The 13,672-nt window shown below is 52.3% G+C and overlaps 1 protein-coding gene across 1 annotated transcript; it reads left to right on the top strand.

The window, feature by feature from the left end:
* Positions 1-526: 526 nt before the first annotated feature.
* TBX21 (T-box transcription factor 21) lies at positions 527-13,033 on the top strand. Its single transcript, XM_070388810.1, has 6 exons — positions 527-1,085; positions 8,771-8,925; positions 9,296-9,417; positions 10,015-10,164; positions 10,316-10,377; positions 10,618-13,033. Exons 1-6 carry the CDS (start codon positions 595-597, stop codon positions 11,234-11,236), a joined length of 1,599 nt encoding a protein of 532 aa, XP_070244911.1. The 5' UTR covers positions 527-594; the 3' UTR covers positions 11,237-13,033.
* Positions 13,034-13,672: the final 639 nt, after the last annotated feature.

Here is a 13,672-nt window from a genome sequence, read left to right as displayed (position 1 = left end):
GCGAGTAAGCCCATCTGGGTCATCACCGAAGGCTTCCCGTAGGAGGGAGCCTTTGAGTTGAAGCTTCAAGGACGGGTGGAATTTCCACGAGGGTCCAGAGGAGAGAAATAGTCTGGCGCTTCACGTGGAGGGGTTGACTCTCCCATAAAGCATAAAGTCTTTGAGCGTGAACTACAAGGCGCACCGGAGACTCGCTGCTCTGCACGGTGGGGGCCCTACAGTCCTCACCAACCGTGTAGAATTTGCCGAGTTATTAGCCAGGAGGGGCGGGGTGAGGCGGGGCGGGGCCGAAGTGGCGGGGTGGTGGGGGGGGTGGTGACCGAGAGAGCTTCATAAAGCCACAGCAAAGGCGCCGCGACGCTAGTGACAGCGGCCCGCTGGAGAGGGAGCCCGGGAGCTGCCGCGCGCCCGCCAAACGCGGGCGCAGGACCCAGGCGTCCGAGCCCGGGCTCCGGTGGGGCCCCGCCCCTCCCCCAGCCCCAGGGCCCCCGCCCCGCCCCCCGCCCACTTCTGCCCAGCCGACCCCCGCGCCCGCCCCCGCGCGGAGAGGGGCCGGTCCTCGACGGCCCGCGGGAAGGTGCCAGCCCGCCCCGGATGGGCATCGTGGAGCTAGGCTGCGGAGACATGCTAACGGGCACCGAGCCGATGCCGGCGAGCGACGAGGGCCGGGCGCCAGGCGCCGACCCGCAGAACCGCTACTACTACCCGGAGCCGGGCGCGCAGGACGCGACCGACCGTCGCGGGGGTGCCAGCCTGGGGGCGCCCTACGCCGGGGGCGCCCTGGTGCCCGCCCCGCCAGGCCGCTACCTCGGAGCCTACTCCTACCCGCCCCGGCCCCAGGCCGCCGGCTTCCCCGGGGCGAGCGAGCCCTTCCCGCCGACGCCGGGCGCCGAGGGCTACCAGCCCGGGGACGCCTACTCGGCTCCGGACCCGCGCGCCACACTCTACCCGGGGCCGCGCGAGGATTATATACTGCCTCCGGGGCTGGAGGTGTCCGGGAAGCTGAGAGTTGCGCTCAACAACCACCTGTTGTGGTCCAAGTTTAATCAGCACCAGACGGAGATGATCATCACCAAGCAGGGACGGTGAGTGAGGCGCGCGCCGGAGCGCCGAGCGATGGGAGCCCCTTCGTCCTGCCTGCCCTGACCGAGACGCGCTTTTTTTTCTGTCGAGACTTTGCTAGTGTCTCCGTGTCCCTCACAGCTTTGGCTCAGGCCTTGAGGGGAAGGAGGGAGTTGAGGTGGGGACAGTCTGGGGGTTGTTTACTCTCAAGACATTGCACCGACAGGCGCAAACCAAAACCCATGAGTGATGAAGGAGAGAGACACAGGGAGCCATGGTCCTGGTTTAGGGCGAGGGTGCCTATGGTTTCCCCAGGCACTAGTGTGCCGCTCTCTGCCTGAGTGGGGGACACCCAGGGCGCAGGGGGAGTGTGAGCTGTGGGTCTGACAGAGCAGGGCACCTCTTCGCCCCTACGTGCTGGGAAACCGAGGGGACGGCAGAGTCTTGCAGTGGAGCGGGCAACAAACCAGCCCTCATCTCAGGGGCTCTCTGTGCCCACCTCTCCCAGCGCCCTTGCTGCTGTTGTATACAGGTCAGCTCTGGGGGAGGGAGACGTGTAAAACTGGGATTTGGTGACATGGAGACATAGTCGCCAAGTTTCCTTTCCGGTAGTTACTTTGAGATCATGTGTCTGGTGTGTGCGTGTGGTGGGGGGAGGGAGATGGTAGAGTGGGAGAGGACACAGATTCCTTCCCCACACGGTCCCTGCCTGAGGGCACAGATGTCAATGGGCCTGAGCAGGTGAAGCTACCTCAAGGGTCCCAGCTGGCAGCCGGTCCTACTCTCTGGACACTTCAAGGCCTGTCCCCGAAAGCCTACCCTACCCTGATTCAGACATTCAGTCCACCCTGGGGAACCCCTGGTTCCGTGGCTCAGGCTCCCCTGAGCCCAGTGCGTGCAGGGTAGAGTTTTGGGGCCAAGGGTGCTGCTTCCGGAGAGAGTCTCCTACGTGGGGAAAGAAAGAGAAACTTGCAGCTTGTGTGTTATTTGTGTAGCAAACTCCACTCTGAGTGGGCCCTGACTGTGTCTGGTGGGTGAGAGTGTGCAGCCACCCTTCCCAAGGGGGGTTTGTGTGGCTAGAGAACTACTGAGGGCCTCTGTGTGGAGTGACTGTGTCATCAGTGGACCCGAGAGGTGTTGAAGAGCAGATAGGAAGTGTGGGGCTCGGGAAGGGAGAGGGGAGAGGCCATGCTGGGCCAGAGGGTTGACATTCATTCAAGCAGCACCCTCGGCCCCAAACCCTACCCTGTATGCACTGGGCTCAGGGGAGCCTGAGCCATAGAACTAGATCTCTCAGGGTAGACTGAATATCTGGGCATTGCTGGAACATTTTTCCGTCCTGATGAATGATTTCTGTGGGATGGCTTGGGATTGAGGGACCTGTCCACCAATCACAATGGGCTTCAAGTTGCTGAACTGTTCTTTCTCAGGGATGAACCCAGGAAAGATGGCATTTTCTTTTATGGCCTGGCCTTCATCTTCTAGGCCATTTGGTAATTCCTCTCTGCTCCCCCAACCCTAGCCTCCTTCTGGGTACACCTAGGCACAGCCCAGGCTTCTAGGCTGTCATGTCTAAATTGGAGGGAACCCAGAAGATCCTGTTCTGTCTTCTTCCTGGACATGCAGGGAAATGGACCTAGAGACAGTAAAAGAGACTTTTCTGAGGTCACATAGCACATCCATTGCTGGCAGAACTGGCACCAGCTCCCAGATGGTATGTGCCTGTGTTTCTTTCTCTGCTCCCCCAAGACCAGGAGTAAAAACAGCCACCAACACTGTCCGAAGGCCTCGATGCATTCATCGTGCTTTCACTTCCATTATTTCACTGCGCTAGGTAGGCCAAGCAGCCTCCCCGTCTGCAGCTGAGGGCGCTGAGGCGCGGGGGGCTGATGGGTTTCGCTTGGTCACACGGCAGACCCAAACTCAAGCCTCCACTCCGTTGAGTGGTCAGGAAGCTTCCCTCCCCGGGGCCTGCTGGGGTCTCCCCACAGACTTGTGGCCAGGCCCCTGCCCCTCCAGTCTTGAGGGCTGGGGTGGACAGAGCTTCAGCAGAACTTCAGGGATCTGGGGGTGCAGGACTGGCTGTGGGTCTTAGGGTATGGTGCAGTCCATATTGCTGTACTGGTTGTCTCCTTTACATCTATAACCTCCTCTTTCCTTTACATTCCTGCTGAATAATCCTCCTTGACAGTTGTGTTGTCTCTCTTTCATTTTTTTTAATTTTAATTTTTTATGTTTTGGCTGTCCTGCACTCGTGTGCAGCGTGTGGGATCTTAGTTCCCTAACTAGGGATTGAACCTGAGCCCCCTGCCTAGGCAGCTTGGAGTCTTACCTACTGAATCACCAGGGAAGTCCCTTGTTGTCTCTCTTTTATTTAAACCCACACACTTAATTTCCTTTATTATGAAAAATTCCAATATATACAAAACTGAAGAGAAACATGTAACAGATCTCCATCTACCCATTACCTAGCTGTGGATACTAGTCCAATCCTGTTTCTGCTTTTCCTTTCTCTGTTAACGTCCATACCTCTGGTCTGAAACTATGTTAGTGATAGCGTAATTAGTAAGTAAATCCTAGACACTGTATTACTTCATCCTTAAGTAGTTATCTATGCACCTCTAAAAATGGGTTTTTAAAAAGAAACGCAATACCATTAGCAAACCTGAAAAGAAATTCTTAAATATCATAAAATTTCCCTGATTGTTTTGTATGCTTGCGCGAGCTCCAGTTTTGCAATCCTCACGCTTTCAATCCGTCCTGACGGACTGCTTCGGACACTTTGTGGGTTGGAGCTGTTGGAAGGGGACAGTGGCCTCTCACCATTTCCCTTGAGGCCTCCTCTTGGATCGGGCCTCAGGGGCCCCAGGGTGGGGTGGAGGAGACCGAGGACACGCGGCCCCCAGTTCGACACCCGGGTCTGTGAACTTAGGCTCCAGTGATCTGGGAAGTCGGCGGCCATTTCCTTCTGCTACTGGCTTCTGAAAAGTAAGACGGGCTCAGAAAACAGCTCCCTTTCTGTCCTCCTGCCCTGGCAGACTGGCTTGTCCCTCCATGGTTTCCAGTGATCTGTCAGTCACCACCACATCACCCACGACTTTCTTCCTTTTTGAAAAATCCTTCCAGCAGGCCCACCCACAGCCCTGTAGCCTTTCGCCTTGGGGCTGACTCACTCCCTCCCTCCCAGATTCTTCCTCTCCTACCCACCCTAGACCCACCCCGCAGTGTGGACTGGACACACAGTCATGCGCTCCTCCACGGCAGGAATGGGATGGGGAGAGGGCTGGGGGGTGGTTCTGGGGTCCAGAGACTGATCCAGGCGGCTCAGATGGGACTGGGAGGGGAAATGGACAATAGGAAGATGGACTGGCCGACTGGAGGGTTTGGAGTTCAAGTTTGTGAGTTTGTGGTCTGATAAGCGCACTCATGTTGCCCGGCCTCGTGTTGTTTCTGGGAGGCAGCCTGTCTGATAGTCAATGGTAGACATTCTCAGCAGAGGAAGAGCTAGGCGGCTGTCTCTGTGTGTGGGTGTGTGGGTGTGCAGTAATTGCCGGCAATCCCCACTTTTCTGGGTGTGATTAGTTGATTATTATAATTAAGATAACTCCGTTGTTAAGCAGCTCTATTTGTATTTGTGTATGTATGTGCGAGGTTAGGGCTTGGTAAAACAATTTCAGTCCCGCATTATCCTTGATCGCAGGCCTCAGCCCTTTGGTGTTCTCTTCTCTATATTCCAACTCCAAGAACTTTTTAGATCTTTAAAAAGTATTTTTAGCTTTAAGCCTGCTTTAATTTGGGCCGATGGGCTTCATTTCTCATGGGATAGGTGAAAATGGTTTTGCTTTTTCTCTTCCCCTGTTTGCTGGTGGCCATCTGATTTCTGTTCAATGGATCCGAGGTTAGTGGGAGGAGGCCCTCCCTTGATGCTCAGGTGCGTTTTGCATTTGGATCCCTAAAGACATTGCCGGAAGATGCTCCTCAGACTTCCCTGGCAGTCCAGTAGTTAAGACTCCAAACTTCCACTGCAGGGATCATGGGGGTTTGATCCCTGGTTGGGGAAAATCCCCACTCCCCGTGGAGCATGGCCAAAAAAAAAAAAAAAAAACCCTCCTCAAAAGTGGTTTCAATTTACACCCCCACAGATAGTGGAGGAAAGGACCGATTATCCTGCAGGTTCAATAGCAATTAGGTATTATCAATTTTGAAACATTTTGGGAACATGCCTGATAAAAGTGTTAGTCATTCAGTCATGTCCAACTCTTTGCAACCCCATGAACTGTAGCCCACCAGGCTCCTCTGTTTATGGGATTTTCCAGGCAAGAATACTGGAGTGGGTTGCCGTTTCCTTCTCCAGGGGATCTTCTCGAGCGGGGAATCAAACCCAACTCTCTTGCATTGCAGGCAGATTCTTTACCGTCTGAGCCACCAGGGAAGCCCAGACTGATAAAAACCATCTCCTTTACATTTGTGCCTAATAACTGCGAATTGGAGCATTGTCGGAAGTGTTCAGGATGGGGAAGGGGTACAATGACTCGGCGAATCATTTCAAGGTGGATGGTCCTTAAGGAGTGGTGAGCTGTCTTTTCTAGGGCCTCAGATTGGCACCAGACTCCCTTTTCCTTCCCAGCAAAGCGTCATGTAAATCAAGGGCTATTTTGGAATCCCAGCTGGTGGTGAGTCTAGATTTTTAGGGTGAAGTTGAGACCTCCCTTCTCCTCTCCCTCTCCCCTACCCTGCCCCAGTCTTCTTGTGTCTCCTGCTTTTCCCTCTACTAGTAAGAAGCAGGAGGAGACGGTGGAGACTATAGCATGTGCCCGCCATCGGGAGACTCCAGCTCTGTGCTTCCACCAAGAAGCCATCACCAAACTTCTCTGAGCCTCATTTTCTTCAGATATAAAATTGGAAAAAAAACATGTTGTACCTCAAAGGACTTTTTCAGTGAACTGGCTGCTGCATAAGTAGAGGCACAATGAATAAGTTCCCTTCTCTCTCTTTATTACTACATGTCTGGATAGGAACTGGGTACAATATAGGAGGCATGAATGACCTGACCACTGTTGCAAAATGAGTTAGTGGTAGCGATGGGTTGAAAATATTCTCTCACTCTCGATTGCTCAAAGCCTCATCCCTAACTTTGATTTCTCCAGTTGACTGGCACGCTAAGCTCCTGGGACCCAAGGCCTCAAACCGGAACTCTGGACTCTTGCTTGGGGTTCTTCAGCCAGGCCAGAGTGTTTTGATCACTCTGGGCCTGGGAGAAGGTGGGATGAGGGTGGGAAAGGGGAGACAGTGAGCTGAGTCGCACATCTTTCAAACTTCTTAACGGCTCTGAGAGGAAAAATGGACAGGAATTGTTATCTCCATTTATAGGTGAAGAAAGTGAGGTTTGGTTTAGGAATTAACTTATCCAAGGCCATAGGGCCAGTAAATCTCTTTTTTCTCAGCCCAGGAGAGTCTGGGGAAGGCAGGAATGTGACAGTACTCTCCCGGGAGATCTTTCCAAGGTTATTAGAGATGTTGCTCTAGGACCCTCTGGGGACTGTGTGTGTGTGTGTGTGTGTGTGTGTGCACGCGCATGAACGTGCATGCTCAGTTGTGTCCAGTTCTTTGCGATCCCATGGACTGTAGACTGGGATCCACCTGCAAGTGTTCTTTGGCCCCTGGAACTCAATCCCCCAGGTTTCCTGACTCATGGACCAGTGCCTTTCTTCCCACCCTGCAGGGCTTCTTGTAGGAGGAGGAGAGAAGTGTGTGTGGGAATGAAAAGCAATTCTGATGAGGGTTTGACTCTGCCATCTTAAAAAGTCTGCTCTTCCTCCTTGAGTTAGAAGAGACAGGCTAAGCCGGAGAGGCGGTGGTGATGGTAGAGGTGCTGGTTGTAGTGATGGTGGTGATGGGAGTTGTGATCATTGAGGTGTTCCTTATAGTGATGCTGGTGATGGTGGAGGTGTTGGTTGTAGTAATGGTGATGTTGATAGTGGAGGTATTGGTTGTAATGATGGTGGTGGTGGTGGAGGTGCTGGTTGTACTGATGTGGTGTTGGGGATGGGGGAGTGATAGTGGAGGTAATGATCGTAGTGGTGGTAGTAATGGTGATGGTGATGCTGGAGGTGCTGGTTGTAGTGATGTTGGTGATGGGGTGGTGATGGTGGAGGTGATGGAGATGGTTGTGTACGGCAGTGCTTAGTCCTCTGAATCTGTTACTCAGCACAATAGCACAGCATCCCAAATCCAACTTCCTCCACTTTTCCTGGGAACCAGGACTTTGATCACGAGAACTGTGCTCAATAGAGTCCCTCATCCAGGTGGATAGAAAGCTCAGGCTAGGACTTCAGCTACTTCTCTGAAGACCCAGGCCTGGAGCAGGTGGCACTGCAGACGTCAGGCCCAGGAGGACGGGGTAGGGAAAGCCTGCGGGTGTCCGCTCTGGGGCTAGGTGTGTGTTAGCACCGTGAGAGCAGCAGCGAGAGGATGGATGACAGTCTGAGGCCAGACCAGGGTTCGGGGAACTCAGAGATGAAGACCTACTAGGAACAGCCTGTGCTGGGGCTGGCTTGTGGCTTTGCTCCCCTCCAGGGAGCAAACTAAGGCTAGAGACGGGTGTGCAGCTAATGTTAGCAACTGACACTCAAAAAGAAAAAAAATTTTATGAAGAAGGAAATGGCAACCCACTCCAGTAATCTTGCCTGGAAAACACCATGGACAGAGGAGCCTGGCAGGCTACAGTCCATGGGATCACAAGAGTCAGACACGACTTAGTGACTAAACCATCCACCACTACAAAGTGAATATATGCCTAAAGATAATATGTGAAAAGGATATTTGCCATATACTAGCTAGTTTTTTGGTGGGAGGGTGGGAGTCAAGGAAGACTTGGGGTTATTTTTTCATCAACTTCCATTTTATACTTATTTATAATGGTCATTAGTTTTACTAATACTGTAAAACTATGAAAATGAATAAAATACTAAAAGTTTCATATAAAAAAAAAGAAAAAAAATTTTAAAAGCCCTGCTTCCTAGTGTTTGCTGATTTCCATGGTAAATACCCCTATAATGGCTGCTTGCAAGCTGCCCACATGTTATCACTGAACTTGGAGTTGGGAAGAGACGTGAGGCGGCAAATATTACCTAGTATATCTCCACTATACCGATAAACAATCTCAAGAGCAGAGATAATAGTAGAGTGTAGTAAAAAATATTGAGAAGTGATTTTTTTGAGTATTTATTACCTTGACTTGTAATATACTTCATGGCAGTTTATATGATTTAATTTTTATTGATATTTATTTTTGATTGTGCTGGGTCTTCATTGCTGCACGGGCTTTCTCTAGTTGCCACCAGCGGGGACTGCTTCTCTAATTTCGGTAAGCAGCTTCTCATTGCAATGACTTCCCTTGTTGTGGAGCTCAGGCTCTAGAGCTCGAAGGACTTAATAGTTGTGGCTCATGGGCTTAATTACCCTACGGCATGTGGAATCTTCCCCGACCAGGGATCGAACCACGTCCCCTGCATTGGCAGGTGGATTCTTAACCACTGGACCACCAGGGAAGTCCTGATTTAATTTTTAATTGTTGCTGTCTAACACCTGGCTGGCAGACTTCCTGGACTTCCCCAGCTGGCTCTGGTGAGGACGGGAGCCGGCTCCAGCACACCAGTCTGGGGGACTGGGGACTGATGATATTGGTGGGTCTCTCTGTTCTCCCCAGGCGGATGTTCCCATTCCTGTCATTTACTGTGGCTGGCCTGGAGCCCAACAGCCATTACCGGATGTATGTGGACGTGGTCTTGGTGGACCAGCACCACTGGCGTTATCAGAGCGGCAAGTGGGTGCAATGTGGAAAGGCCGAGGGCAGCATGCCAGGTACGTGCCTCCTTGGGAACCGGGGGCATGATTTTTCTCTAAGACTGTGCGCCCCCTGGTGGAGCCAAGAGGAACCCCCAACCCCCTGCCTCTGACTCCTAGGATTTAGTTCTCTAGTTCCACCCCACCCCATCCACTCCACCCAACCCCATCCCTTCCCCTCCCACTTCTCACTTTCATTCTGTCATCTCTTCTACTTTGCTCTATCCTGTCTTCAGCTCGGTCCTCTGCCCACACCTCCCCCATCCTGCCCCCGCTGTCCTCCCCCTCCTTCCTTCTTGCCGTGCCTCTCGGAACAGGCAAAGGAAGCCCCACATGACCAGGGACCTGGTCCCAGGGGCTGCATGCCAAAAAAATTAACTGTCCACAGGGAACCGCCAGTATGTCCATCCAGATTCCCCCAACACCGGAGCCCACTGGATGCGCCAGGAGGTGTCATTCGGGAAACTAAAGCTCACGAACAACAAGGGGGCTTCCAACAATGCGACCCAGGTGGGACGCCTCCCCTCGGGAAAGCCCCCCACCTTTCCCTGTCCCTGAGGCCACAGTGGGTCCTGCAGGCTGATTCTGTTCTATGAGAGTGACTTCTCTCCCTCTCTGACTCTGGTTCTTTTCCACCCACTTTGAGAGGAAGCTGAATCTCAAGGCAGACAGGGGTCACATTCAGGCCAACGTGGGCCAACCCAGCCTGGGGGTTTCTTCACCAAATCCCGGCTGTGCTCGCTAGTATTGGGTACAGAGTCAGTACTGGTGGTCTTAGGGAGCGGGTGCAGAGTTTCTTTGAGTTGAACAAGCCTATTAAAGGTGCCCTTATTCCCTGAGAAGCCCTGTTTGTGCTAATACTTTGGTCACAGTGGACATCTGGAGATAGGAAAGGAGGCAAGAGAATAGCACTGGTGCCCTGAGGAGGTTCAGGACGGAGGTTGGAGACTTAGGAGAAGTTACATGTTGGCAGGGCAGAAGAATGGTCACGATGACTTCAGGGCCGTTTGTGGCTTGGCCATAGGGTGGACCATAGGTGGGGTGGGGGAGGGGAGGGTTCCTTTGCACTCCCTCCTCCCACGCTCACAGCCGTCTCACCCCCCTCAGATGATCGTGCTTCAGTCCCTCCATAAATACCAGCCCCGGCTGCACATTGTCGAAGTCAACGATGGAGAGCCGGAGGCGGCCTGCAACACGCACGTCTTCACTTTCCAAGAAACCCAGTTCATCGCCGTGACCGCCTACCAGAATGCTGAGGTGAGGGCTGCCTGGGCGAGGGTAGGCTGAGCCTGAGTGGGCTGGGTGGGAAGAAGGGAAGAACAGGGCCCCTTGACTTCTTGGGAGTGAATTTGGAAGTTCCTCAGCCTCAGACTCGGCACTCAGATGACTCTGTTTCCCTTCTCTCTAGATTACTCAGCTGAAAATTGATAATAACCCTTTTGCCAAAGGATTCCGGGAGAACTTTGAGTCGTAAGTGCCCCTGGGTTCAGCTCGTGTTGGCAGAGGCCTTCCTTGTCTGTCTGGGACTGGGACTCCAGACAAGTGCTCAGTCCCCTCTCTGCCTCTGCGGTGGGGAAGTGTGCGGTGGGTGCAAAAGGCAGCGGGCAGGTCAGGAAGGAGGTATGGGGAGGGTCGTGCAGCAGGCAGGCTCCTAACTGACCAGTTCTACTCATGACCCCCTGTCTTTTGCCCCCTGTTTTTTTTTTAAAGCATGTATGCATCCGTTGACACCAGCGTCCCCTCCCCGCCTGGACCCAACTGTCAACTGCTTGGGGGAGACCATTATTCTCCTCTCTTCCCCAACCAGTATCCCGTCTCCAGCCGTTTCTACCCCGACCTTCCTGGCCAGGCCAAGGATGTGGTTCCCCAGACTTACTGGCTGGGAGCCCCCCGGGACCACAGCTATGAGGCCGAGTTTCGAGCTGTCAGCATGAAGCCTGCATTCCTGCCCTCCGCGCCCGGGCCCACCATGTCCTACTACCGAAGCCAGGAAGTCCTGGCACCTGGAGCGGGCTGGCCTGTGGCCCCCCAGTACCCTCCCAAGGTGGGCCCAGCCAACTGGTTCCGCTCCATGCGAACTCTGCCCATGGAACCTGGCCCTGGAGCCTCAGAGGGGCGGGGGCCAGAAGAGCAGGGCTCCCCCTCCCTGTGGACTGATATCACCCCACTGCGGCCAGAGTCCAGCAACTCGGGACTGGGCGAAGGAGACTCTAAGAGGAGGCGTGTGTCCCCCTATCCTTCCAGTGGTGACAGCTCCTCCCCTGCGGGGGCCCCTTCTCCTTTCGATAAGGACACTGAAGCCCAGTTTTATAACTATTTTCCCAACTGAGCAGATGACGTGAAAGGAACAGGAAGAACGTAAACTCAGGACTGAGCCGTCCCCAGCCTTTTCTGTCCCCAGCCTTTTGTAGTTGGTTGAGGAAGAGGGTGGCCAAGAAGGATTCTGAGGTTCACCTGCTGTCTCCTGGCCCACAGGGAAACCTGCGAGGACTGTCCTCTGCCCCTTCCTCTGCCCCAACTACAGTCATATACCTGGTGCTGCTTCTGGCTGTGGGTTCCCAGCTGGAGAACATAAAATGGACCACGGAAGGTCTGGGACACAAAAGAGCTTCCTCTCTTCTGCGGGTTGGGGTTGGGGGTGGGGGTATCAGGGTCAAGTGGGATGGCCCGGCTGGAGACTCAGATCTCTCACTCTGTAGAGTAACTGTCAGCATTTCCATTTGTGTGTGTGTTAATCCCTGATATGGAAATAAAGACATGTGGATTTTGTAAGTCAGCTAGCCAGGGTCAGGGAGAGGACCCGAGTGACTTTGAACAACTGGCCTGAGCCCCACCCTCAGTGGAGTCCCGGGGAAGGGGCTGGCAAGGGGGTGGGGATTGTGCATGACTCAAGAAGCAAAGTCTTGATATTTCCCAAGTGGCTCGGTGGTGAAGAATCTGCCTGACAGTGCAGAAGACATGGGTTTAATCCTTGATCCAGGAAGATCCCATATGCCATGGAGCAACTAAGCCCGTGCACCGCAACTATTGAGCCTGTGTTCTGGAGCCCGGGAGCTGAAAATACTGAGCCCATGTGCCGCAACTACTGAAGCCAGCGAGCCCTAGAGCCTGTGCTCTGAAACAAAAGACGCCTCCTCAACGAGAAACCCACATACCACAGCTAGAGAGTAGCCCCGCAAGTAGAGAAAAGCTCCGCACAGCATTGAAGACCCAGCACAGCCAAAAATAAATAAATAAAATAATTTTTTTTATTTTAAAAAGGAAGCACTGACTTGCCAAGGGGACAGGGGGTTGTATGTAAGGATGCATTTTTCTTTTTTGGGGAACAGGGGAGGCTATTTATTGTACAGAGAGTGGTGTCCAGATATAGTACTTTTGTCTTCATCACTTTCTGGAAATAAACGCAAAACTGTCAAGCGTGTCCTGCTTTGGTACCTGGGTGGGGGGACACAGGTGGGGACTCTACTGGGAACTGCAGCTGTATCCGAACTGTTCTCTCTGCTCTAGAACAGAACTTGAAATTCCGAAGACCCTCCTAGAAACTAGAGGTGATTTCATTCAGGAGATAAACTGAATTAGAGCAATTCTACATGTCCTGCCTTGGTGCTCAGGTTGACGGCTGATGCCACCTCTTAAGGTACCTTGGGATACCCTGACTGTAGAGCAGGGTGCGAGGGCAAGACCAGAGGATGGGGGCTCTGCAGAAAAAGATGACACTTGATTTTTCTGTGCACTTCTGGCAGCTTGGGATCTCCATCTTCATCTTGGGATTGTTCAAAGATTGAGGAGTAAACGTAAATAGGACCACATGAAATTGCTGTTTTCGTAGGTCAAGAACAGCCAAATATTGGCAGTTTCATTTTATACAACCTAGTATATGTAATGAGTTTAGAACAGTGCCAGAAAAATAGTAAGCCCTCAAGACATGGACGGAGGAGCCTGGTGGGCTGCAGTCCATGGGGTCGCTAAGTTGGACACGGCTGAGCAACTTCACTTTCACTTTTCACTTTCATGCATTGGAGAAGGAAAGGGCAACCCACTCCAGTGTTCTTGCCTGGAGAATCCCAGGGACAGGGGAGCCTGGTGGGCTTCCATCTATGGGGTCGCACAGAGTTGGACACGACTGATGCGACTTAGCAGCAGCAGCAGCAGTGTATGTAATGAGTTTAGAACAGTGCCAGAAAAGTAGTAAGCCCTCAAGGTGTAAACTATTGTCATTGTCAATATTATCATCCTCTAGCTGGTTTTCTCTCTCCTTGCACACGTACTGAGTTGTGGTTGTAAAATGATACATGCTTCTTTTAAAGAATTAAAGCATTATAGAAAAGTATGAAGACAACAATAAATTATCTTAAATCTTACCACCCATGAATAATTATCACCAACAATAGATGAATTGGATAGACAGAAATATATTTATGATATTGGAATCATACTGAAAATGCTTTTTTTTCTTAATGAAAACTATTGAATTTTCATTAACAGAAGTTAATGATAATGATAATAACCCACCAAGCAAACCATCAAGACCTCCCAAACTCTCAAATGAGTGAAGAGAATTGCTGAACTCAAAATAAGTCTTCCTTCAAGATGAGAAATATTTCCTTAAAGAGCATGCAAAGGTTAAAAAAGGAGCTTATGGGAAACAGTAAAAGGTCAGAGTTACTATATTTGCCTCACCCCAGTCCAGAGTATACCCAATTCTAATGTGGGAACAATGTTACAGGCTTTGGGGTGTTGTTCCAGTTCTGTTTAGAGCCTGGAA

This window comes from Bos mutus, chromosome 19, assembly GCF_027580195.1.
Source record: "Bos mutus isolate GX-2022 chromosome 19, NWIPB_WYAK_1.1, whole genome shotgun sequence".
In the NCBI taxonomy this organism is placed as follows: Eukaryota; Metazoa; Chordata; class Mammalia; order Artiodactyla; family Bovidae; genus Bos; species Bos mutus.
The sequence above is the reverse complement of the archived record's forward strand: the minus strand, read 5'-3'. Positions and strand labels throughout refer to the sequence as shown.